This window comes from Myripristis murdjan, chromosome 24 (assembly GCF_902150065.1).
Source record: "Myripristis murdjan chromosome 24, fMyrMur1.1, whole genome shotgun sequence".
Lineage (NCBI taxonomy): Eukaryota > Metazoa > Chordata > Actinopteri > Holocentriformes > Holocentridae > Myripristis > Myripristis murdjan.
Genome location: NC_044003.1, coordinates 29,786,212 through 29,812,930, shown reverse-complemented (window position 1 = coordinate 29,812,930; position 26,719 = coordinate 29,786,212). Strand labels below are relative to the sequence as shown.

Below are 26,719 nucleotides of genomic sequence, written 5' to 3'. Positions count from 1 at the left end.
AGGTCTGTTGTACAGTATGTAAACAATACAGTACGCAGCATGCTAAAGTGGAGAACAAAAATTTGCTGCCCGTATTCTATAATAATACTATGTCACATAAGGTTCAGTACTGATTTAAAACAATTAGCTGACTTGGCCAGGGGAAGATGGCTCTGTCTTCCTGTTGCTGTTGTCTTGGAGCCAGTGACTTTGGTTATGTGGGACAGTGAGAGTGGCTGCTGACTAAGTAATCCTCTTTGGACTCCTCATTCCTGCAGCTTTGCTTAGTCGCAATCCCTTGACTTCATTTCCAAACTGGTGGTGACCTGCAGTCTTGCCAGAACAACTCTACACATCTTGGCTGGACCTTTCTCTTTTTTCTTAATTGGACTTGGACCTGCCAGCGCAGTGAGATCTGCTTCAGTTTCACTGAACCTTTCATGGATTATGCCTTAATTTTTGGATCAGTGCATGATTCCTGCGCAAAGGAATCACCAAATGAGGATTATGAGTGCGTTACCTGTCCTCCAGTTGAATATATCTCATGGCAATTTTTCTTCAGACAATGAGGAGTGAATGTACAACATGCAAGACGATTCAGGTCAGCTGTACTCTTGTTGAATTCTCAGAGACATGCATTAAAAAGAGAGCAACACTGAATTAGATACACTATAGGTTTTATAGTACAATGGACAATTAAAATGTAGGAAAATATTTTTTTTTTGTTTTCATGAGTGTAGTTTGCTCTTAGATGTTCTAACTAAGCAGAGTAGTTTGTAATCCTTTCACAGGAATAGATAATGAAGCTGTACTGTGTATTTATGCAGTGTAATCAACAGTTGAATAAAAAAAAATCACTGTGTATATTCACTATCTGAAGCTGAAATTACTGTTTGTTAAGCTTCCATAACAAGAGCCTTACTTGAAAAAGGCTTGTTATATTAACATGCAGTATTATATAATTCAGTCCATGTGCTCTGTGTGCTCAGATCTATGTTCTAGTGAGACTCACAGTTGTTACATGGGACTGTGCAAGTGGGTGGGAGAACAGCCTGACCAGAAGGGCCAGGACGAGTTTATCTCCGGGCATTAACCAGCTCAGGTCTAAATCTGGCAACGAGTTCATTTTCTGGAAAGCTTCCTCTTTCTTCTGGCACACTTTATCTCTAACACGTGGCGTCAACCAGGTGGCCTTCTCCTGCACACTACAGCACACGGCAAATGTGTGTGCAACATACTGACACACACACAGAGACACTTGGACTAGTCAGTCATACCCTCATTACCCACAATAGCATGAAAAAAGAAGCAGTTTTTTTTTTTTTTTTTTTTTTTTTTAGAAGATATTCTATGCCATCATATTTATTTTGAAAACATCCTGTGTGGCTCAGTTAAAACCAGTCCCACAATCACATGATAAACATCGCCCTGATTCAACATTAGACTTGAAATTGCTGTTGGAGTCTCACTGGTTGATGTTTATAATAATATGTCAGTGTAAAAAAGGACTTTAATGCCTCAAGAAAAAGTGGTGACTGAAAAATGCTCCATTAAGAGGAAAAGTAAAGTAAAAGTAAAAAGACTTAAGTGAAGTGTTTGAGTGTTATCATTAAAATGTATATATGATAAGATTAGTTTCGGGAAGAATGACTCTGTCAAGTGTTAAATTATTGATAATGTTGTAATTCTAATTTGCATCTTCACACTCAATGCATCAGATTTGATCGGCTTTGGATGTAAAAGTTTACTTGTTAAAGTGAGGTAAACATAATGGAGAAAAAACAGCAACAATATGCCGTTTCCTGCTCTGAAATGCAGTAGAGAAAAATGATAAAGTCTCACAATACTGTCTGATATTAAATACTGACATACTGTTGCATATGGGTAAATGTTTTTTTTTTGTTGTTGTTGTTGTTGTTGTTGTTGTTTTTTACAGGTCAGATTAAAGAGGACAACTAAAATTCTAGGATTTATTTTCTTCTGCAAAGTCAAGATGCAGTATTTATAGGAATCAAAGATAGCCAAATAGTTTATAGTGTGGGATGTAAAAAGCCTTCTTTTAGTGATCTCATATTTAGACATTTATCAACAAATTCATATCAAATTAAATCCCAGGTTATGTTTTTCCCCTCAATTCAGTTATCATTGAGGTGGATCCTCCCTGACCACCTCACACCTTCTTTTCTCACCTCTCTCAAATATGTTGCCTTCTCACACTAGACTGCTGCCTTATCCTTATCCTGTTATTGCCATGGTGACCTTCACCGAGATGTCTGAAGTCTCTCCTATGGAGCTGCGGGAGCCCGCCTGCCTGACAGCCACACTGTCCCCTGGGCTGCGGCGCAAGAAGATGCTGTGGCAAAATGCCGTCAAACACATCATAATCCAGCAGGAGCTGAGCGCACAGGTGATTAACTAACAGTCAGCAGAGCTGCCTGCGCTGCTGTCGAGTCGTAGTGGTGTTGCATTTTCCTGTAAGTGCTGTTATATGCATGTATTCCCCTATGTGTTGGAGGTTTTAAGGTGTGTCTGCAGTAGCACCTCTGTCTCACACTGAGAAAACTCAACTCACACTGTAACTGTTTGCTGACATTATGAACACTCAATATTACAATTTGTTTTTCAGTTGCATTGGCTCATGTTTTTTTGAAACAGTCTTAACATTCTCTAAACTGTTCTCACCCTCTCGGTGGACATTCTGTCGCTCTTGTCGGTCTGCCCTGAGATTTTCACCAACACCATACCTGATGTTTTCCCTTGCAGTGACAAATTTTGACAATTGAATGGATCATTTTGCATGTGATCACTTAAACGATGAAAGTATCTTTAGACAATGTGATAATTTCACTGAGAATCAACTGATTAGTTGTGATCAGCAAGCTATGTGCAAGTGGTCATTGTGCAAATTGTAACTGTAGCTATTTCTTTTGTGCCAAAACATGTGCAGTTTGCTTGAATGAATGAGAAATTCAAATATGTTGTGAACAGTAAAGTAATTGTTCAGAGATTGTTCAAAGATTCTCATTTGAGAATTGAGCCAAAGCAAATGAGAACAGCTGTAAATGAGCCAGTGCTATATGGTGACATGCCGTATGAAATGTCATAATTCAATCAATGATAATGTGCAGCTTTGTAAGTGATCAAAAGACAGACCTTTAGGGCTCCTAGCAGCATTCAATCTTCTCAGTGTCCATAAAGCGGTGTTCATGATCAGGGTCCCCAAAAATTACTTCAAACTGGGGGTCTAGCACATGAAAAATTACAGAAAGCCGTGAGGTTGCTTGTTTGTCCACACTAAGCTGGGTAAATTTGAAAATGCATATTTTTCCTCTGTTTTATCCTTCCATCCACACTAAGCCAGCATTTCCCAGTGTCTCCAACACAAGGTGGAAACGTTAGGTTGCATGATCATCTGAAGTCATCATTTTCAATAATGTATGTTTCCCCATCCACACAAAAACAGCAAGCCAATGTTTTTAGATTTACACATCTTGGAGATCATGGGTGGGAAAATGCCAGCTTAGGGTAGATGGAACGCCAGGAAAATTCGAGAAACCATCTTTTTTTCTCCAGGGTGGTGGCAGTGTGGCCTAAAGGAGCATCATCAGTTCACATGCTGACAGGCCATTGCTGCATCACTGCAGTCCACTGGTTGCTTGTTAGAAGATTATTGCAAATCAGCTGCAGCAATGATGTATTTATTTATTTATTTATTTTTGCTTTGATAGGTGGGTGTGGAGCCAGCACACAAAATCTTTGTGACAGATGCCTACATCGAGGAGATCAACAGACAGATCCGCAACAAGGCCACCCGCGGGGTCACCAAACGGCGCTCTTCAGCAGCTCGCATCCACCCTCAACACAGTCGGGGCTCCACCAGCACGCACGGCAGCACCACGGGTCCTTTACACGACTATGCCAGCGACGCTGACTTCTTCGTGCGCTGGGGCCACACAGTGCGCGGCATCTACATACCCACGCTGAGGCACACCTTCAAGTCCCGGGACCTGGAGAAACTCTACCAGCGGCACTCTTCTCACCAAAGACGCACCTCGCTGGCCATCACCAACGTCATTGACGCGGTGGCAAAGCTACATATACTGGTGCTGTACCTGGCAATAGCCGCTGAGGCAGTCACAGACACCCTGCAGGTCTGCCTGACAGGCTTTTTCATGATAGTGTCGATTGCACTGTGCATTCTGGTGTTAATCTGCAAAGCCTCCATATCCCCGCGGTGGCTTCGCTATGCCGGCCTGGCTAGCTGGCTGTCCCAGACCACACAGGTGCTTGGGGGGCTGGGGTATGGGCTGGAGAAGGACCCGTCCTGGTATGTTTTGTTCACACTGTTCGCCACATACACACTGCTGCCGCTGCCGCTGCTGTGGGCCATCTGCGCCGGCTCCCTCACCTCAGCTCTGCACATTATGCTGGAGATTGTGCGCTACTACAGTGACACCATGCTTTTGAGAAAGGTGGGCACATCAGCTGACTCACTGGTCTCTGAACTGTGATGATATATCACTGTTCTTTTTTACACTTCTGGTGCTCTCTAGGTCAGCGGTTTTCAAAGTGGGGTCGGGCGCCCAGGGATCTTCCAGGGCTTCCAGGGGATCTTCATTAAAATGAGAACTAGTTTAAATACTGTGAAATATGTCTTAGTGCGGCATTAAAACACAAGAAATCTGAGCATCGTTTATCTGACCTTTAAACTGAGCATTTTAACCATTACAAATATAGTTTCTTGTATTGTTTTATATTTTGTTGCTAAATTTCTGGTCATTTTTGTGCTAATTTTCTTGTACGCTTTTACTAATTTCTCACTTATTTACTCATCGCCTTGGCTTTTTCCCAATGTTTTTGAAAGAAATCAAGTAAATTTGGCAGAACTATAAACTTATAATTCCCCTCACTGCTCCTCTTCCTCCTACACCCCATCTCCTCTCACCTCAGCCCATCATTCTTCTCCTCTTCCCGCAGTCATTCTCATTCACTCCACTATCTCTTCTTCCTCTTGCTCCTCTCCTTATTCTCAGCACAATATCCCAGCTCTGTACTATGGAAAAATGGTCTGTGCTGGTAACCTACAAACATAACTTCAGGTTGCACTGGCCGTCCCAGGTCTTAATTGAAATTTGTGATATGTGTCAATCTTCCCTGACTCAAGATTTTGGCCAAATTTCATCTATTTGCTTTGAGTAGTGGCCGGCGATACATCAGTGTTATATTGATATCATGATATCATCATTTTGGCATTACTGATGATAGTTTGTCATAAATCTCTTTTGTTCAGATATTTTATGAAAGCACCACTGGTCATTGCCACAATATTGTCAATCATTCGGTCAAAGATATTGTGATATTTGATTTTGTCCACATCACCTGGCTGTAGATCTAATTTACATTTCTCTGTATGTCCTTATATTTATCATGCCCAGTTTCTTAACATCCTAACACATAGTAATCCCACAAAGAATGCTAGACAGTCAGTCCAAATTCTGTGAGATATTTAAAAGCATTGACCCTCCTGCTAATGTAAAATCCACTCTGCTTTATTCCACTGCTCCCTCTCTGCCCACGCAGTCACCAAAGGTCCAGTGACCATATTGCAAATATCCTTTCTGGAACTGCATATTATGCAAATCAGCCCAAGGTTCATCCACATCAAACTCCCTTCCATCACTGCCTCTCCTCCACTTGTCCCTCCTGTCGTGTACTAGCTGTGGCTAAAGGCCGACTACAGATATAAAGGCCATCAAGACTCCATTTACTGGGTTTCCCTGGTCAAAATAAAGGGAATGAATGTCACAACCCTCTTCTGTGCAGGTGTTTGCCAAAAGCCTGCTGTACCTGGGTATGAACACAGCAGGCTTATTTATTCACTACCTGACGGACCGCGCCCAGAGACAGGCTTTCCTGGAGACACGCCGCTTCATTGAGGGACGCCTCAAACTAGAGCAAGAGAACCAGAGACAGGTACTGTGGAGGCAGCAATGGTACTGTGGCAGAAGCTTAAAAGGATTTTGAAAAATGTGATATTATTTCACTTCCCCCCCTAGCCGTTAGAATTTTGGAGCATCCAGCCAGTATCCAGCACTCAGTAACAGTGAGTGCTCAAAGTGTAGACCCATTTACATCCTACACAACAGCTACGGGGGAAGTTAAATAATTTAAAATCTTCCAAAATGGGTGAACAATTCCCTTAAGAGAATGTGCAGGTTGTGATGTACAGTGGAAAGTACTTATAGTGATCAACTGCTTATATGGACAAAAAATCTTGGGACAGAATCATTGCTATACAAATGCTGCTTAAATAATTCACTTAGTGGAATCAAATTCTCTAGTCTGCTTACAGTGTTCATTTTGGGTCTTTTTATACATGAAAATATATGATTTTTTTTTATGATTCTTTTTTAAAGGGAGCCGAATTCGATTTCTTTTTTTCCCTAGAAATGCATTTAACCATTGTCAAGCTGTTGCTTCTGTTTGCGATTCTGTAAAAGAAAAAAATATAGTGTGAGATGACTCTCGAAATGAATGAATGCACATGGACGGATTCACAAATATATTTTAGGATTTATATATAAATGAATCTCCACAAAATATTTTCCAGTGCATACAAAAATATTTTATGTTGTCCATAAATGGAAAAAAAAACGAATCCCCATATAAAATATAAGGCTCACAAATGTCTCACCATAAGTGATTTCCATTGTATTTTGATTTGACTACTTACATCCCGAAAGTGTAGCATGATTTTTAACTCATGTGTTAAGACAAAGTCAGATTATGAAGGACAGTGCTGTCATCTCTTTCCTGTGCTCTTTTCTAAAAGTCCTAAACTAATTTTATTTCATTAAAGGGAAAACAAAACAGAACATTGATTTTGGCAAATCAAATAGAGACTTTTATTAGAACACATCTCCTAAATTTCACTCTTTTACAGTATGTCTGTAAACAAGCATCAGGCTGTTATCCCCTGCTTTGTTCTAAGATTGTGGCTTCACATGTGACCTGTGCTGAAAAGAGACTTAAACAGGTTGTTGTGTCTGAACAGGAGCGCCTGGTGCTGTCGATCCTGCCTCGCTTTGTTGCCTTGGAGATGATTGCTGACATGAGCTCCTTAGAAGACGAGCTCAGTCCCCAGGAGTTTCACAAGATCTATATTCACCAGTACAAGGATGTCAGGTACACACACACACACACACACACACACACACACACACACACATACACACAGTGGCAGATTTAGAGGGATGGATTTAGAGGCCAGTGTGGTAGATACTACAGAAGAGAGGGCCCATCAAAATAAGAGTCTTTAAAGTACATTTTTATTCATTCTTACACATTGGTGTCAAATGTACATTGACTTTAGTAAATTGTGTGCTTTTCAGGAAAGCCGATGTAGCATTCTAACATCTAGTGGCAGCCATAGACATTTGAGGGCCTTATAGGCAGAAATTTATTTTATAAATTTTTATTATTTGTTTGTTTGTTTTTGTAATTTATGATTTTTTAAATTATTTTGGGGGTAATTGATGATACTTTTTCTTGTGATATAATTTTAATTATATAAGTATAAATATAGTTTTCAGGTAATTTTTTTGTGCTAAATCTCTCATGAGTTCCATTATTTTTTGGGACAAATTTTTAATAATTTTCTTGTCATTTCTTGATTTTGGCAGATTATCTGATTGTGTTATTGTAAGTTTTTTTTTTTTTTTTTTTTTTGTAGAATTTTTTTTTGCAACTTTTTGGGTCACCAAAATCAAATGTTTTCTTGGAAAAACATAGGTAAAAAAGTGATGCACAGATGAGCAAGAAATTAGTAACAAAACAGAAGTTAGCAACAACAAAAAACAAATGAACAGAAAATAATCAAATCACAAGAAATCTATCTTTATAATTATTTCACAAGCATTGAAGTGAGATTTTTTTGTTGTGGGGGCACTATTAGGAGGAGGGCCCCTGGCACTGTGTTTGATGTGCCTCAGGGGGCCACATCATTATGCAGATCATTATGCAGATCTGTCATAGACATTAATTGAGCAGTAGATTTACCTTAAAGAAAATGAAATGGATACATGGTATTCAGCTGTGCCAAAAGGTCAGGTGAGAGGTTGGACTCAAAAAGGCTCCAGCAGCGAGAGCTGAGTGTTAACTTGAGATGGGTAAAATTTTTTAGATTTTTTTTTTTTTTTTTTTCCTGTGGTTGACTTTGACCGTGTGTGTTTGATTTTCATCCAGTAAAATATACAGTAGATATTTCAGTTTTGCTTCTTCTGCCCCTCCTCTCCACAGCATCCTGTTTGCAGACATCAAAGGTTTCACTCTGTTGTCCATGAACCTGTCGGCCCAGGAGCTGGTGAGAATCCTCAACGAACTCTTTGGACGCTTCGACCGCCTGGCAGAGGTGAGAACCTGCAAGGTTTTACTCATAATTGTCATGAACAGATTCAGTGCAGTCATGTAATACAACAAGACTCTTGTCATACAGCTTCAGTCAGCCTAAATATATGAACAATTTTGCCCAAAAGATGGCCTAAAAAGCCAAACATGAATTCAGCCATTCAGATTATTATTAGTATGCCAACAGATCAAGCATTCCACTGCACATTATGGATGTATTTGCCTGTTGATGCTAGTTTAGATTTTTTTTAGAACATGATTTATGCAGGCTCACAAATCTGCTGCAACTCAAATGAAATTCTCCTGTTCCTGTTTTCTAAATTGAATGCCATTTGATTTAAAACATAATATTCCTTTCTCATAAATCACCCACAATGTCTATCAAAAGGTTGTGTGGTGCCATCTGCAGTCTCTCTGAAATGACAGGATACAGACTCTTCAAATGTCAAGTCAGGTCAAATATAGTCAGATAATGCATACAGTGGACAAGAGCTGCAAAAGTTTGGAGTCAGAGTAAAAATTGCACTCACCCTCTAATAACCCACCCATTTTTCTACACTATTGTTACCAGTATAATCATAATTCTCATAAATACCTTAAAAAGGACAGTGCTGTAGTAAAACCATGGTAGTGTCGTGGTTAAGAATATATGGCCTCATTCACAAATGAGTTCTTACACCACAGAATTTTTCACACCTGTGTTCTTATATTGATGAAAAAACTGAAAGCTCATGTCGCTCTGAAATGGATGTACCGCTGCAGGAAGTGAACGCCAAACGACCCCTCATGTGTATTTTTCATTATGCAAGAAAGTGACCACAGAGCAAGTAAGGACACGTGCAGGGAGACAACAAGGGACAGTGTGACAGGAGACGCTGCAATGGCGCAACGGAGCTGAAATCCCTCCGAAACACTCTGACCCAAGAACAAATATCAAATAAAAAAAACTTTGGTGAATGCTGGAATCTTCTTGAAAACTGTGTAAGTGGGTTTTAAGAACAAATTTGCTCTTAAGAACGGTTGGTGAATGAGGCCCATAGTAATCAGAGTTAACATAAGTACCTTAGAGGCGGTACTGTCTTTGTCCTTGGCTTGAAGTAGAACAGTTATAAAACTGTTTCAGTTGTGAAGCATTTTGTATCTGGCCCACTTGTGTTTGTGTCCCGTCACAGGAGAATCACTGCATGCGGATAAAGATCCTGGGAGACTGTTACTACTGTGTGTCAGGGGTCCCTGAGCCGCAGCTTGCCCACGCCCGCTACTGCGTTGAGATGGGCCTGGCTATGATCAGCACCATACGGTCAGTCTGTCTGCCTGCTGGAGCTCTGCTACCCCAAACAGGGGGTCACAGGGGTTCCACAGGGTCCTCCAGCAAATCAAACAGTGGTTGAATTTTTCCAATTGTTCGATCTGTACCAAATCTTATACAATCATAAGACTCTCAAACAGGAGTCCATCATCATTTTATCATCATTTTATCCAAGATGAGGCCTCATGTGTTTGCCTACTATCTCTTTGGTGGACACTGATCTGAACAACAGTGAAAAAATAAACAGTTTGGCCAATGATTATCAGTCTGGTGTTTAGGCCCTGCAGTGGAGGTTATGCAATTATTAATGGGTGGTGGAAAAATATATATATCTACTTATAGAAAAAAAATCTTGTTCTGGTCTCTAATCTGTGTTTTAAGCATTGCTCTTGTGATGTAATGATCATTTTCCACCCGTAGGCTTTCACCTTCCAAACAATAATGTTATGTAGCCTAAAAAGAGGAGCAGCGGTGTTGTTTTGTTGGCTCAGTGATTAGTTATTTTAGGTCAACTTTATTTAGCTAAGAAATACCTCACTGAGATTAGAAATCTCTGCGTCCTTGCCAAGACAGGCTCAAGCACATATTCTGTATTACTATATTCAGTAAAATTCAGTAAAAAAGAGTACAAGACATAAAAAATGCAAACATAAAAGAAAGTGTAAAAAGACATACAATGCAATGATCTGGGAACAATGAGTACAATTAAAATGAGCAAGATCAGCAGACATTTTTGATTTTGTTAATATGGAGTGGCTATGAAGAGATGGTATACCTCAAGCAAATTTTGAGAGCAATTATTTAGCACCATTGTGAATAAATAGGCCAGATACCCGATGCAAAAAGGTCTAACAAAATGTTGCAACGTGTTAAGCCGAAGCATGCCTCTTGAAGAATGGATTTAGAAAGATGTTACAGAGACAAGCTTGTGGGGTTTTACGTCCGACTGAATCTGATACCAATCGTGGAGTGCACAATGCACCTGCCTGTGTGCTGTCAGTTCACCATATGGTGCATGTGCAACAATGTTAGGGCTTCACAAGCAAGGCCTGCCTCACTCTTTAGGGATCACAGAGCAAAACCGGTTGCAGCTGCAGAGCCATGTGAGTTATCCACAATACACGGACACACTGCATTATTCACAAGAAAAAGCTGCGTAATGTAAAGGTCATTTTCTCGAGGCAACATTTGAATCACAGATATTTCACAAGGAGAGAGTTTATTGATTTTGCAGACCGCCAAAAGGACGCAGCGTGATAATATCTCTTTACTGAACATAGGAATTATTTTGGAAAGAATATATGATTGTAACCCCCGCACAATCATACACATACAAATTGCCATGTGATTGACTGCGGGATGAGAATGTATGTAAAAGATCCATTTAACGAGACAGGCTCGGTGAAAAGCTCTGTTTGGTTCTGTAATTATTTCCTCTACGAACAGAAAGGAGAAGGAAGCAGTGAGTTCAGAGTAATATCAAATAAATCAAATCAAATACCATCTCCACTATCAAATGCCGGCATAAAACAAACAGGTTGTGGTCTGCAGAAAAATGTGCTTGGGTTAAGAAGACAGTAAAAGGGGGAATTAGGGTGTATGTTTTGGTACATGGTGCGGGTGGTGATACACTATATTACCAAAAGTATTCGCTCACCCATTCAAATGATCAGAATCAGGTGTCCTAATCACTTGGCCTGGCCACAGGTGTATAAAATCAAGCACTCAGGCATGCAGACTGTGAAACAAGACATTTGTGAAAGAATGGGCCGCTCTCAGGAGCTCAGTGAATTCCAGCGTGGAACTGTCATAGGATGCCACCTGTGCAACAAATCCAGTCGTGAAATTTCCTCGCTCCTAAATATTCCACAGTCAACTGTCAGCTCTATTATAACAAAATGGAAGCGTTTGGGAACAACAGCAACTCAGCCACGAAGTGGTAGGCCACGTAAAGTGACGGAGAGGGGTCAGCGGATGCTGAAGCGCATAGTGCAAAGAGGTCGCCGACTTTCTGCACAGTCAATTGCTACAGAGCTACAAACTTCATGTGACCTTCAGATTAGCCCAAGTACAGTACGCAGAGAGCTTCATGGAATGGGTTTCCATGGCCGAGCAGCTGCAGCCAAGCCACACATCACCAAGTGCAATGCAAAGCGTCGGATGCAATGGTGTAAAGCACGCCGCCACTGGCCTCTAGAGCAGTGGAGACGCGTTCTCTGGAGTGATGATTCACGCTTTTCCATCTGGCAATCTGATGGACGAGTCTGGGTTTGGAGGTTGCCAGGAGAACGGTACATTTCAGACTGCATTGTGCCGACTGTGAAATTTGGTGGAGGAGGAATTATGGTGTGGGGTTGTTTTTCTGGAGCTGGGCTTGGCCCCTTAGTTCCAGTGAAAGGAACTTTGAATGCTTCAGGATACCAAAACATTTTGGACAATTCCATGCTCCCAACCTTGTGGGAACAGTTTGGAGCGGGCCCCTTCCTCTTCCAACATGACTGTGCACCAGTGCACAAAGCAAGGTCCATAAAGACATGGATGACAGAGTCTGGTGTGGATGAACTTGACTGGCCTGCACAGAGTCCTGACCTGAACCCGATAGAACACCTTTGGGATGAATTAGAGCGGAGACTGAGAGCCAGGCCTTCTCGACCAACATCAGTGTGTGACCTCACCAATGCGCTTTTGGAAGAATGGTCAAAAATTCCTATAAACACTCTCCTCAACCTTGTGGACAGTCTTCCCAGAAGAGTTGAAGCTGTAATAGCTGCAAAAGGTGGACCGACATCATATTGAACTCTATGGGTTAGGAATGGGATGGCACTTCAGTTCATAGTATGAGTAAAGGCAGGTGAGCAAATACTTTTGGTAATATAGTGTATAAATATAGCAAAATACCTTAGGGATTCAATGGCCTATTCGCTCATTCACACCAATGCTCTCAGTCACCTTGTGCTGAGAAATTTGCAAGAGGATTTACTACCAGATTGCAGTTTCCTGAATGAAGTGTCATTAGCACTCTGCTGAATGTTATGTAATCAGATAGTAAAAAATGTAGCAGAGGGTAAATTATAGCTTGTTACAGGGAATCTACAAACTCAGCTAGAAGGAGGGTAACTTTCAGTGCTGATTGTTCATTTTCATGATGGTGCAGCCCAGTAAAGCTTAAGAACAAGCTCAGACTGTGAATAAAGGGAGATTTTCTTGCTGTCTGTGTTTAAATGTATGTCACAATTGCAGACGGGTAAACAAAGGACAGTCTGTAAACTAGGTGCCTTTATGAGTAATGTTTTGCCTCTCTGTAAATGATCAAATTTATTCCTGTCGGTCATAATTGGGCCATTGTTTTACCATATGCTTGTAAAGTTAAATCTAAAACAAAAATCTCTAAAAAACAAAAATAAATAATCACAGGCATAAATTGCCTATCTGCAACCCCAATGACACTATATCATAGATGAATAGTAAGAAATAAAGAATGTAAAAGCAAAATTTTAATGAGTCATAAGCTCTTATGGCAGCTTACAGGACATTTCAATAAAATAAAAAAAAACACAACATGAGCATATTAGAAAATGTACAAAAAGCTGGAATACAAAATATTAAACATGGCAAATTACATCACAAAATGCAGCTCACTAATAATCTCAAGAACAAACACTGCTAGAGGAAGATTGTGTGTGTGTGTGTGTGTGTGTGTGTGTGTGTCAGTGAGTCAGTAGAACTTGAGGAACCATGAGGAAAAATTAAGCCTCAAGTGTGAAGCAAATGACACTGTCTCTTGATCTTACTTGGCAACCTACATTTCAAACAAAACCACCCACCAGATTGGGTATATGTGTTGGCAAATGGGAGGTGAATGGAAGAAAAGGGAGGAAGGGTTAAAAAAAAAAAAAAAAAAAAAGGCAGACTCCTGGGAAAACTGGAGTGTTGGGTGTGAGTGCCAGCTGTGTCAACTTTTGTGACATTTTTTAGGATTGTACATGTAAATGCACCATAATTATTAAAATTAATTCCTTAAAATGTCAAATTTATGTATTAGGATAACATATATAAGCTATACACTCTAAAGGTTGTATGTAGACAGTTATTGCACTACCTTTGTGCATCACAGGTCATTTTAGCTGTTAATTAAATGTCTTGTTATGCCTTTGAAAGGATATGAAATTTACATGGAATTGTTTAGAAATGGCCGTGAATTTGACATAACAACTTTATCTGCATGGTTTATGTACTCCCTGTGACTAATTGTAGTTATAATATGGATATCCTGCTGTCCACCTCCACCAGGCATGTACGCAAGCAGCTGAACTACGACATGGACATGCGGATCGGGATCCACTCGGGCTCGGTCCTGTGTGGCGTGCTGGGCCTGCAGAAGTGGCAGTTTGACGTCTGGTCCTGGGACGTGGGCGTCGCCAACAATCTGGAGGCAGGGGGCATACCAGGGTGAGTGGTCTGTGTGTCTCAGAGGCCTGCAGGGTCACTTCTGTGGTGACCTGGGAGGGAGTGACTCAGTCAGGAAGAGCATCATCTGCCTTCACAGCATCACTGTCCTGACCTGAGCGGTTAGGTCACACATTCAGTTGCACATAATGTCTGTCTCAGTGCAGTGGTGTTGTGACCAAAGAAATCTATAACATGAATAGAAGTGCCTTAGTGCTCAAGAAAATAATGGAACATACTAGTATCAGGTACTATTCTGTAGCAGAACAAGTAGTACGGCACTTTCCTGTTACATAAATGTGTTAGAAATTGACTGTATAAGGGAGAAAAAACACATTTCCCTCTTTGCAGATTTGATTTCAGTGCAGTTTCACTTATTTCAGGATTTTTTCCCCCCTTGGAATAAGTGTAAATGTGTGGAAACAAGGCAGAATAAGACAGATCAGCCCACTAGGATCAAGAAAATGACACTTGATTGAAGAAAATTCTGGAAACAAGTTGATTAGCATTTGAAGCAAGTGGAGTTATCTCATCCTACTGGCAGTTATTTTCACTTGTTTGAAAAAGCAAGATTTTAACATTGAATATTGGGGTAAATGAGTTGTTAAGATGGAGTTTTTTGTTTAAGTGAAGTGTGTAAAAACTCGGACCTGTCTTGCAAATTAATAATAAGCTTCTTTTCCTCCTCTCCCTCATCCAGACGGATCCACATTTCCCGGGCAACTTTGGACTGTCTCGGGGGCATCTACCAGACCGAGGCCGGGCATGGCCGGGACAGGAACGAGTTCCTCCGGAAACACAACATTGACACCTTCCTCATCTGCCCCCAAGAGGAAAAGACTTCCGTCGACCAAATTGAGCCTCACAAAATCCAGAAAAGCAACCACACGTGGAATCCAGAGCTGCCCTTTGGCAACATCATTGACATGAACAGTGTAAGTGGGCAGAGCTGCAGAATGGAGGGGAACATGGTTAGGATTCAGGCAAGCAAAGATCTGTTTTGATTGTTTTATTGATGCCCAGTGTCACATCTTGTAAGGGAAAACCAACATTACTCATAATGTGCTTCTCTCTTGCTCTCATTTCATTTACTACTAGATGCAGATTTTATTTCTCTGCTGTTATCCAATTCTGTAATCAGCAATTAGTGCAAAAAGGGCATCAACAAAAAAGCACCTTTAATTTGAGTGAATCAGGGCAGCCAGGCAGCCAAATGCTGAGACACTTGGTTTTCCTCAGCGATTCATCCATTTATATGAGGGCTCTTTGCCAAAATGCCCATTGGCCCTGAACAGGAGACGGTTTTAATTCACCCCATCCCCACCTACAGCAGAAGGGTTACGCCCCCTTGTGGTTGTGCTCTGTATTACAGGACCAGCGCTATTAGCTTTATTAACCCTATAAAGCCTGACCTATGAAAGAATTGGCAGAAAATACCAATTTTTTGAAATTGAACCCTTTATTTAGTCCTATAGCAAAATATATTTAAAAAAAAGAAAAATCAAAAAATATGTTATTACACGACCTTTCTGGTGTATGATATATGATATGTACTTGAAGTGCCAATGGTATGGTCCAGGGTGAACAGGGGAAGTGTTCAAAGGTATACAACAGTATTTTGGTCAAGTATTGATTAAACTGAAAACGAAAAACAGAATTTAAAATGTGTATCATATATGATACAAATGGCTTTATAGGGTTAACTTTCATTCATTCATTTGTTTGTGTATCTCATACCATGTTCAGAGAGGTTTTTTTATCTTTAGAAAAGGCAAAACTGATCAAAAACTGAATAATTAATCATACCATCCACAAACTTTCCTAACAGATCCTGGCCTCCTTCACCAACGGCTCGCTGCCACAGCTGCCCAACGCGCGGCACTCCACCTCCAAGGAGATTAACAAGCGCATCGAGCACGCCATTAAGGTCCGCAGCAGCGAGCGCATGCACAGGGAGCACATCACTCCCCTGACCCTGGTGTTCAAGGACGCGCACATCGAGGGCAAGGTGAGGCGGGAGAGCCAGGTTCAACGGGTGCTTGGCGGGGTGCACATGTACTTTGCCACAACTGCAGCGGAATAGAGCCTTTTCACCGCAGCCAGTGTGACATGAAATAGCAGGTAAACACAGGTACTGACACTATGACATTAATTAAGGTTCTGTTCCATTTAGGTCTAACAGAGCCAGGGTCCTGTTGTTGTTCATGCTGGCTCACTGGAAAGACTCTGCCACACCAAATGGGAACCTTAATTAATGTCACAGTGTCAGCACGTGTCTTCGCCTGTTATTTCACGTCAAAATGACTGCTGTGAAAAAGCTCTATCGCCACGTTGACTGTGGCATTCTTTACGTTGTGACACTCACCACGTCTGATGGTCTGCTCCTCACTCTCTCAGTTCTCCCAGATGAGAGAGGAAATGTTCAACACCAACCTGGTCTGCTCCTTCATCCTGCTTCTCTTTCTCATGGCTGCCCAGGCTCTAATCCCCGCCCCCAGGTAGACTGACACCAAGAGCGCCCAATCAAACTTCATCCTCTCCTTTTTATATGTTACCAATCTATTTTCCCTTATTGTAATGTAATACAAATGCATAAACGTTAAGCACTACAATCAACAAAATATCCATCAACAATTAAATTCTAAAAAAAAAATATCAGTATCTTGGTCCAACCCTGTTGAGAAATATCATCCCTGACCTTTTATCTAATCTTAAATTACAGATTAAATTCATGGAGCAACAACGTTTGAGAAAAAACAACACATTTGTCTATTTCAGAGCTACAAGCTGTCATTTTTTTCACTTGCCATTGTGACAGCAAAATCAGAATTAGACATACATTATTGATCCCCAAGGGGAAATTGGGTCAGTCGTTTCTCAAATTCTCAAGAGAAGAAAATATTATAAGTATCAGTGAAATTATAAGAAATAGAAAAAAAGATAAATGTGTATAATACATATAAATATGTGCATTGATCTTACTTGTGCATGAGTCCTTGTTATAAAAGTCTGCGCAATATGTTCATTATATATAAATATGTGCATTAATCCTACAAAAATATTGCAACAATAAAAACAGAAATAGAAAATGAGCATATGTAGAAAGACTATCTATATACACTCTATATACATATATAGTGGTATTGCACTGTTGAATTGTTATAAACGTCTACAGGTATAAATTATTGCACAGTTAAATAACATTTATATCTCACAACCTCATTCTTTTCTCCTCTTGTTCACGCTGCCTCTCATCTCTCTGCAGGCAGTACCCGGCCGTGCTCCAGTTTTCAGTCTTCCTGCTTGCCTACATGCTGCTGCTGCTGCTGGCTCTGGCCGAGGAGTTTAAGTGGACTCCTCTGGCACTGCAGCATCTCTGCTGCTGGATGCATGAAAACAACAGCGCCCGCAACCTGCTCACCCTCACCGCCATCGCCATCAACTTTGGCTTGGCCTCAGCTGACATGGTGAGACCCTCCACAGCAGCACATCACGGTGTTGGTCCTCCACGTGTATCAGTTTCATTGTAATACTCTCCTGCTGAGTGCATAAACTCATTTTTCTGAAGAGTTTTTTGTGTCATTTGTGTATGCTGTTCTGTGTTTTGGTCTAGGTATGGTGTATTCTCAGGGACACAGGTACAGGGGTGGCTGAGGTAATGGACAGGGTTGGCACAGCTTCACCAAACCAAAGGCCACTCACCCTCTGCACTTACCCTGAGGTAAGGACAACAGTAATCAGTGGAAAATCCCTTATGATTGGTCCTGAGTGGTCTGAGTGTATCTTGGGAAGACATCATTTGGATCAGCAAGTCACTGTGATGCTACATAATACAGTCCCCCTTCCATTAAAGGATCATACCAGTGATTTTGTTTGTGTAGCGAATTATCCATAAAATATATATACGTCACATTTTTCCTAATCTTTTCCCAAAGCAAGACGTCGTATTTTAGAGCTCCACTATGATTTTTCCTCCCTTTTATCCAGTTATTGGTTTCCGTTCATTCCACTATGATATGAAAATGAACTTTCAGAGACTCCAAACTTTCTTCACACCAGTATTCCATCACCGTAATAAAGTCGTCCACATTAGTTTTCTGTCATATAGACTAAATGACTGGTCAGTGAAGATTTTTTTTCCCCACATCACGATTTGAAGAGTGACTCCCTCAGCTGGCGTTTATCCCCACTCTCTCGTTCTGATCACGTTCCTCCTTCCCTCTGTCTCTCCACTTGGCGCGTAGCTCTTCGTGCTGAGCGGGGTGATCGCCATGGTAACCTGCGCGGTGTTTCTGCGTCTGAGCTCTCTGCTGAAGCTGGCCGTGTTGCTGCTGGTGGTGGCTGTCTACTCCTACCTCATCCACCTGGCTTTCCTCGCACTCAGCCACGACGTGCTGCACAGGTCAGCGTGCCACATGGAAACACACACACACACACACACCAGCATCAACCTCACGCCAATATGGAGTGTGTCTGTAGAGGGGTTTGACTGATATTTTGACATACTGGTTTGCCAGTGTAAATTATTTGTTATTAAAAATCAGATATCAACCCATATGATTCACCTCCTCTAGGTTAGATATTTTGTTATTCTATAATTGATCAGCATGGCCCTGATTGAACTGATTCTAAACCAGTGCCTCACAGTCTAAATACATTTCAGCAGTTTTTCCACTGTGCTTAAGATAAATTCTGCTGAGAATAAAATAGTCATTGAACCATATGTTTTATTGACTGTTTAATTAATCAGTATTGCACTGAGCCAGTATTGCACTGCCGTTTATGTCTTTGGTCTACTATTAATGCTACAGTAATGGTCAGCAGATTAATGCTGTGGCATGCTAATGGAAGCAGATGTTTGAGTTTCACATCAGTTAAACCTTTGAAACCTGTGCAAATTTAATTCAAAAACATGGAGGGAAAGGCCATTAACAAAAAAAAAAAAGAAAGAAAATTACCTGCTGGATGCTGGATCGATGTCAGATTTTTTTTAGGTTTAAATGATTTGGAAAGTTCACAAGCATTCAGTGAATCAGCCAAATTTTCATTTGTCATTTATATTTCTATCTATTTTCTGTAGGTTTCCAAAAAAACATTGTTTCAGTCAACCTACACACACATACACATACAGTAGCCTCACCACTGAAAAGACATACATGTGCACACATACACGTACTTGCACATTATAAGCATGCATATACACACACACGTATCTGTCAGCATGCAGACACAACCTGATGCCTACGGTCTGCCAGATGTACACAGAACATTCTGTGATTCGCCTCATCTGGCATCACTTGGATTTGGATTTCAATCATCTGTTTATTCACAACAGTCCCACCTGTCTCCCTCTCTCCCAGGTCTCAGTATCTCCGGAGAAAAGGAATCTCCATCCTTCTCATGGCCATGTTTGTTGTGGCTGTCTTCTATAATGGCCGGCAGGTGGGTACTGGATACTGCAGACTCATATTTGAGCAAAGTGTTCAGCACTGTTTTCAGCATACTGCAGTTTAGTGTAAGTCGGAATTTCGGTTATCCCGTAATTTTCCTGACCTGGAAGAGAGTAACCACAGAGCATGCAGTCAGCTCAGTTGAGTTGAGTTGAGTTTTTGTTGTCAATTTCAGTTTCATTTTCATTCATTTTTAAAGCATGTTTCCAAAAAAACTGGAAGAGAGATTTATATCCACCCAGTATATCAACTTATGTATGACATAAAATGACAAAGATGAAAACTAAATACATTTCTGCTTAATTTTAGTTTAATCAGTTAGTTTTTGAAACACACAAGACAGTTTCAGTAAGTCATCATTTTTTTGTAAGGCCTCGTTATTTATAGCAGTTTATGAAAATGTTTTCATTACTTTCCATTAAAGTTCACATGAGATGACATCACATGACTTCTGCTCCTTGTGAAACAGAGCATCTCAAACAGTGACATCATCATGCACTACTGGTTGTAAATTAAAATTTCAACCAAAGAAACCCTCACAAATCTTAAATCTTTCCCTTCAAAATAAAAGTGTGCTCCTCTCCCAAACTGCTATCCTGTTGGTTTGCACTGGTGAATGATCCCTCCCTGCTGTATGTCCCACCCAAACATCCTGTTTCAACAGGAAATACCTGAAACATGAAAGTAAGAGTCCATTTCATGGAGTCTTATTATCGTTGAGATAATAACCTGCAGCGCACACAGGCAGGTGATCAGTTTTGTGTTTTCCAGTGGGAGGCCACAGCCAGGCTGGACTTCCTGTGGCGTCTGCAGGCTCAACAGGAAGTGGAGGACATGAGGGAGCTGCGGGAGCACAACGAGTGTCTGCTGCACAACATCCTACCTATGCATGTGGCGCGGCACTTCCTGGAGAGGAGCAAGAACGATGAGGTGCAGAGAATACCATGACACCCCTGAGCACGAGTACAACATGAGTACAACGGGAGCTGTAGACTGCAGATGCTTGGAAAGCCTGCTTGTATCTTTTTTTGCATTAAATACATAAGTCTATAATAATTATTTTAACATGTTTGTTTTAGGAGCTCTACTCCCAGTCCTATGATGACGTGGGAGTGATGTTCGCCTCCATCGCTGGCTTCAATGAGTATTACGAGCAGAAAGAGATCAAGCACGAAGGGGTGGACTGCCTCCGACTGCTCAACGAGATCATCGCTGGCTTCGACGAGGTGATTAACTTACTTGTTTGTATATTTATAATAACGTATATTTATAATAATTATAAATACTTTTTTTCTTGTAATTTTTTTTTTTTTTTGATAATTTTCAGTTTTTTCATATATTTTTTTAACAAATTTTGTGGGTAATTTTCTGTCATTTTTCTTGTAACATTTTACTAATTTAAAGAGATCAAGAGAATTCGCTCAACAATTTTGAACTACAATCTGAAATAAATGTATAACACGATGCTGTTCCACAAAGTGATGACATGGTGCTCCTGTGTTCGTCGTCCACCTTCCTTCTTAATCATTGCAACTGTTTTATCATATCATTTTTGAAAACACTGTATTATTACTATTAGTATTATTATCACCGAGTCTTGCTTAAGGACACTTCTGCTGTTGAAGGGTGGGATCCCTATCCACTACACCACCCAGTCCAGTACACTGTATCACTTTCCCTTGTTGTTTCTCCTGTGCCTCTCACCAGCTGCTGGAGGAGTCCTACTTCCACTTTGTAGAGAAGATCAAGACCATTGGCAGCTGTTACATGGCCGCCTCCGGCCTTGCTCCGGACAAACAGGTGGGACAATGCCGATGCATAAGAAAGAACAAACATTATCTGTAATATAGATGTCTCACTGGCATTAAAAGGAAGGTCATGAGGTCAAATGCCAGGTTTCATTCAAAGACACGTGAATGTTGTCTCCAAAATTCATGGTGATCCACCAAATCCATTTGGAGCCAGGTTGTGCTGGTCCTAACCGCTGATCGACCGAGTGCCACGAAAGACAGTGTTGGCTTGTTTTGCTTGTTCGGCACTTTCCATTGAAAGGATGCTGTATTTGTCCTTCCATCACTTAAACATCTTCCTTCCTCTCTCTCTCTCTCACTCACACACACTCTCACATACACACACAGGCATGTATGGATGAATGGAATCACCTGAGTGAGCTGGTTCTGTTTGCCTTGGCAATGCAGGAGACCTTGAAAGAGATTAACAGGCACTCTGCCAAAAACTTTCAGCTGCGTGTGGGTAAGTAGCTGGCCTCCTACCCACACACACACACACACACACACACACACACATTTGCACATACACACTTCAGCAATGGATGGCTGACAATAAATGTATCCCAGGGGGTTTCCAGTGTCATAATAACTAATAATCATTGTAACCGTAAAGCAAACACACAGTGGCACTAAATCCTCCCCTGGCTCTGTTGCACTGGACTGAAACAGGCATAGCCCACGGGCCCGTGGTTGCCGGGGTGATCGGCGCCACCAAGCCGCAGTACGACATCTGGGGGACGACGGTGAACCTGGCCAGTCGCATGGACAGCACCGGGGTGAGCGGACGCATCCAGGTGCCCGAGGCCACGCGCAAGATCCTGGCAGAGTGGGGCTTCATCCTGGAGCTGCGGGGGGAAATCTTTGTCAAGGGGGTGAGTGGCTGAAAAGGCCGAAAACACTGACTGACGCTCTTTGTTCTGATTTGGGTTAGTGAGCTGGAGGCCCAATATGTTTTTTTAAAGGGTAACTAAACCCCACACCAAACCTGAGTGAAGCCTGCCCCCTAATGGTGAAATGATGGCTGGTTTTTGGTGACATCACCAGCCACCACAGACCAGGCAGGACCAGGCAGGACCAGGCAGGCTTGACACAGATTAAGGATTTAGTTAGTCTTTAACAGGATTTCTAATCCAGTTTGTAAATTCAATTTTCATTTTAAGTCCACCAACTGCACAGTGAAATGAAAAACACATTCCCAACTAGAGCAAAACATTTTCAGCATGACAAACAGTGTAAGCCTGTTATTCAGTGGTAAGAGTGCATAGATTGGATAGAATTCAGTTTGAGAGAATATTACTTTCTTAACCCTATAAAGCGATTCATATCATATATGATACACATTTTCAATTCCGTTTTTCGTTTTCAGTTTAATCAATACTTCACCAAAATACTGTTGTATACCTTTGAACACTTCCCCTGTTCACCCTGGACCATACCATTGGCACTTCAAGTACATATCTTATATCATACACCAGAAAGGTTGTGTAATAACATATTTTTTGAATTTCTTTTTATATATATATATATATATATATATATATATATATATATATATATATATATATATATATATATTTTGTTATAGGACTAAGTAAAGGGTTCAATTTCAAAAAATTCAAATTTTCTGCCAATTCTTTCATAGTTCAGGATTTATAGGGTTAATATGATTTATTTCCAGTCGAAGAGGTATCTTTCAAAAGAGTAAACCATGATCAGGCATCTATTAGTGAGTCAGGCAAACCATGTAGCCTCATGCATTAAATTACAAGCTTAGTGGTTTGAGTCTAATGAGCCACATCTCACTTGATAAGGGACAGTTTTCCATGTTGAGTCCACTTCAGAGGGGTGCTTATTAAATAGCATGTGCTCAAGTCCTGCTGCAGCTCCACCTGCTTGTGCTTGCAGGTGAGCGAGCGTCAGGGGAAGGTCCGCACCTACTTCATCAGCACCATGCGCAGCAAGAGAGCCAACGCCGGGACAGAGGGACGCTCGGGGGCGCGCTCAGGCCGCATCACGCTGGCCGGAGTGGTCTTCGGCCTGGTGCAGGCCCGGCAAAAAGAGAAGATCAGAGAGGCCAACGGGGGGTTCAGCCTGGCTCCCAACGGCCTGTAGTGCTGAGGGGTCAGAGTTCAAACAGACCCTTGCTGGTGGAGGAGGGCAGGGTGCAGCCGTCTTGTGTCCACTGGTTTGTTGTGCTGTGGCTGTTGTCTTCTGATTAGCTGTACTTCTTCAAAAAAAAATGGGCAGGTCCAAAGATGGTAATGTAGTTAAGGGATATTCCACCTATTTTGATTTTTTTTAATATATTCTTTCACTTCCCCCCTAGCTGTTATGTAGGACAGCAGTGGCGCTATCTTCCTCTCCAGCTCAATAGCATTTGGAGCATCCAGCCAGTATCCAGCACTCAGTAACTATGAGAGGAAGATAGCACCACTACTGTCCTGAGGATGCAGTCCTGTCAGAGCCTTTGCTCCCATTTCTCCCTGACTTTCTGTCCCTCTCAGCTCCCCAGCTCCTTGTGGTCTCACAAGACAAGAAAACAAAACATAAAGAGGGGTTGTGCTCTAACACACTTAGGAGACCTATCTGGGCTAACAGTGTGTGTAGACACGTAGGGAACTCATTTATTCCCGTGGACCGTCCATGGACAGATTTCTAGAGTGCTGAGGCAGAGCTTTAAATCAGGTTAAAGGGCCATGAGCAGGATCAGTGACTGCAAGACACCTTTAGTTCACTTCGTCCTTTACTTAGAAAGGATCTAACTGTCCCACTGGCTGCTACCAGTTTTTTAATCATCTGAGATCTTGAGAGCTCTGCTTACTATTCTCCATTGCCATACCTAGTCATTAGGCAGCAGGTTTAAGTTGTACAAAGGCCAACATTTTTTTTTAGTTTTTGATAGTGATAGTATTCATATTAGTCTTGATTTAAAAGCAAATGCACACCAAGGACAGAGGTGCTGGTTATGATGAGAGCCTGAACAAAGACGAGAAAGATAGCTCCTCTAAATCATTTCTGTACACCAGTGCTATGTGGTTCTCCTTCACATCTTTATTCAGACGCTCAGATTAAACTCCCTGAATTCGCTCCAGGGAGTCCTCACGCCTCCAGGCCAAAATACAGAATACCTCAAAACAACCTGTGCAACCTCTCTTAGATTACCAGTGGCCTACAGAATACTGAGTTGTTTTGTACTGTTTAATGTTGCGTCATTCTTAATATTATGACATATCAGTTCATCATGTCATATCCACCCCAGCAACATGACAGAGACACTCAAAGGCTCATGTATGATTAATTGATTACTTTTAGGTTTGATATTGTATTTTTATTCTCTGAATGTAGCCCCTATGAGGATTCTTGTCAGTTGTCAGTGTCAAAATAATCCATATTGGTCTGGATTACTGAGATTAGTGTCAAAAAATCTTCATCCACAAAAGTCGTCGGGTTTGCCTTGGGATACTGACTACACTTATGTTACTGTTACTTGACCTTTTCAGCATTCAACGGCGAATTTCTTTGGTTTCAAGAGTGTGTTTTTAGTTGTTAAGAGTTGAGCCAACCTCATTGCCAAAAATCACAGTTTTCAATCTGTGGCGCTGATCTCACCTCACGTGTTAGTCATGTTGTTAGAGCCTCAAATGAAAAGACGCGGTATTTGGTGGTGAAAATGTCATAACCCCAGTTTTTGCAATTTTCATCGACTTTAACTTCACTTTAAGTATTATGTGCTTCTCTGTGGGTTGAGAACATTCTCCAATGTAAATACATAAAAGCAGAAATGCAGTGTCATCAGGGTGAAAGACATTTTTTTTTTTTCTTTGCTATAAAGTTGACATTTTGGAGAAATAAGGTTTTCACCCAAAAACAGTAGCATAGCTTTTGCTAGGTTTATTTATTTATTTATTTTTCCATAATTTCTACTAAACATATTTAATGGTCTACTTTTTCTGCTAATAAAATCTGATGAAAATAAATCTGAGTGAGTGATGTTGTTTCAGGTCATTGTGCATATAATTCATCTGCTGTGAGGGGAGCCCTGGGCATCACATTGGTGGCCTAGGGTGAAGCTGAGGGATGACTTACTCCTGCTCCTGTGTCCTGCAGTGCACACTCTGCATTTAACTTTTGAACTTCTCCTGCCATCTACAGGCCTGCTTCTATCTGTGAAACTCCATCTGCCTCAGCTGTACAACAAACCTCTGGCCCGTGCTGGAGCAAATTTTACCATCTGATGTTGCACATCAAGCATCTTATGATAAAGTGGAGGTAGTATGCCTGCCGTGTGCAGGAATTTTGGTTTCATTTGGTTCATCTAAAAGCTTAGCCAGTTTGTAAAGTTATAAATTCATCATAATTAGACTAGCTTTTGTTAGCTTTTTGATGGATTGTGGTAGGGCTGCCATTGAATGCCCTAAAATCAATATCAGCAGCCGACAGCCAAACTAATGTGATCTAATGGATGAGCCCAGTCCTCCTATGAAGAGCTTTCACAGCCACTTTCCTCTCTTACTACTCTAACAGCAGCCTATTCAGGTATATTAATCAACCCTGGGAAAACATTGGGCCTGTTACATTTTTGTTTAATTTTTTCCTGACACTCCTTATTTTCTTTTCTTTTCTTTTTTTTTTATTCACTGATGTGACGCACAAACCGTGCTTTTATTTATTTATTTATTTATTTATTTATTTATTGGTTGCTTGGTTGGTCGGTGCAATAGCGTAGTTAAAAATTATTTCACAAGAAATTACTGAAAGCGTAATTCAGAGCGTAATATACCGTATTTTAGCCTTTGCTACTAAGCTGCGCTCAGTGTTTGACTTTTCCAGACGACTGCTCCTCACTCGATTAGTAGTGACTGCGCCAAGCGCGGGTATTCTGGCAAGCATGCACCAAAGATTGTATATGTTCAAAAAGAGTAATCACTCAAAAGTATAAAAAATAATTAAAAAGGCACACTTCCTGTCTTCAAAAGTGGGCGTTAACCCTCATCCAAGTGTTCAGCCATTCATTCATTCATTCATTCAGTCAAATCAGCAATTTTGTTGCTAGCATTGGCATCTTTCATGACAAATCAATTTGTAGTGGATGACTGGGAAAAATGCTGAAAATAGATAGATAGATAGATAGATAGATAGATAGATAGATAGATAGACTCTTTGTTGTAGTCCAAGAGAAAATGTGTTGTCCAAGTCTGTACAATACTTAGGTAAACACAAAATAACACCCTCACACTCAACACACCAAAAATACATAAATGTTACTCTTTATATTAAAAAAAGGCTTATATGTATGATGCTTATTCTTGAGAGCTGCTGTGGCTGAGGGAATGACAAGT

General features: G+C 41.0%; 1 protein-coding gene across 1 annotated transcript; it reads left to right on the top strand.

Annotated features, from left to right (window-relative positions):
- Positions 1 to 300: 300 nt before the first annotated feature.
- LOC115356327 (adenylate cyclase type 8) lies at positions 301 to 25,357 on the top strand. Its single transcript, XM_030047445.1, has 21 exons — positions 301 to 580; positions 2,200 to 2,386; positions 3,708 to 4,451; positions 5,803 to 5,952; positions 7,034 to 7,164; positions 8,278 to 8,389; positions 9,558 to 9,685; positions 13,985 to 14,143; positions 14,841 to 15,075; positions 15,969 to 16,148; positions 16,538 to 16,638; positions 17,406 to 17,607; positions 17,754 to 17,861; positions 18,385 to 18,542; positions 19,501 to 19,582; positions 20,362 to 20,520; positions 20,670 to 20,816; positions 21,298 to 21,390; positions 21,729 to 21,843; positions 22,050 to 22,252; positions 23,286 to 25,357. Exons 2-21 carry the CDS (start codon positions 2,231 to 2,233, stop codon positions 23,490 to 23,492), a joined length of 3,570 nt encoding a protein of 1,189 aa, XP_029903305.1. The 5' UTR covers positions 301 to 580; positions 2,200 to 2,230; the 3' UTR covers positions 23,493 to 25,357.
- Positions 25,358 to 26,719: the final 1,362 nt, after the last annotated feature.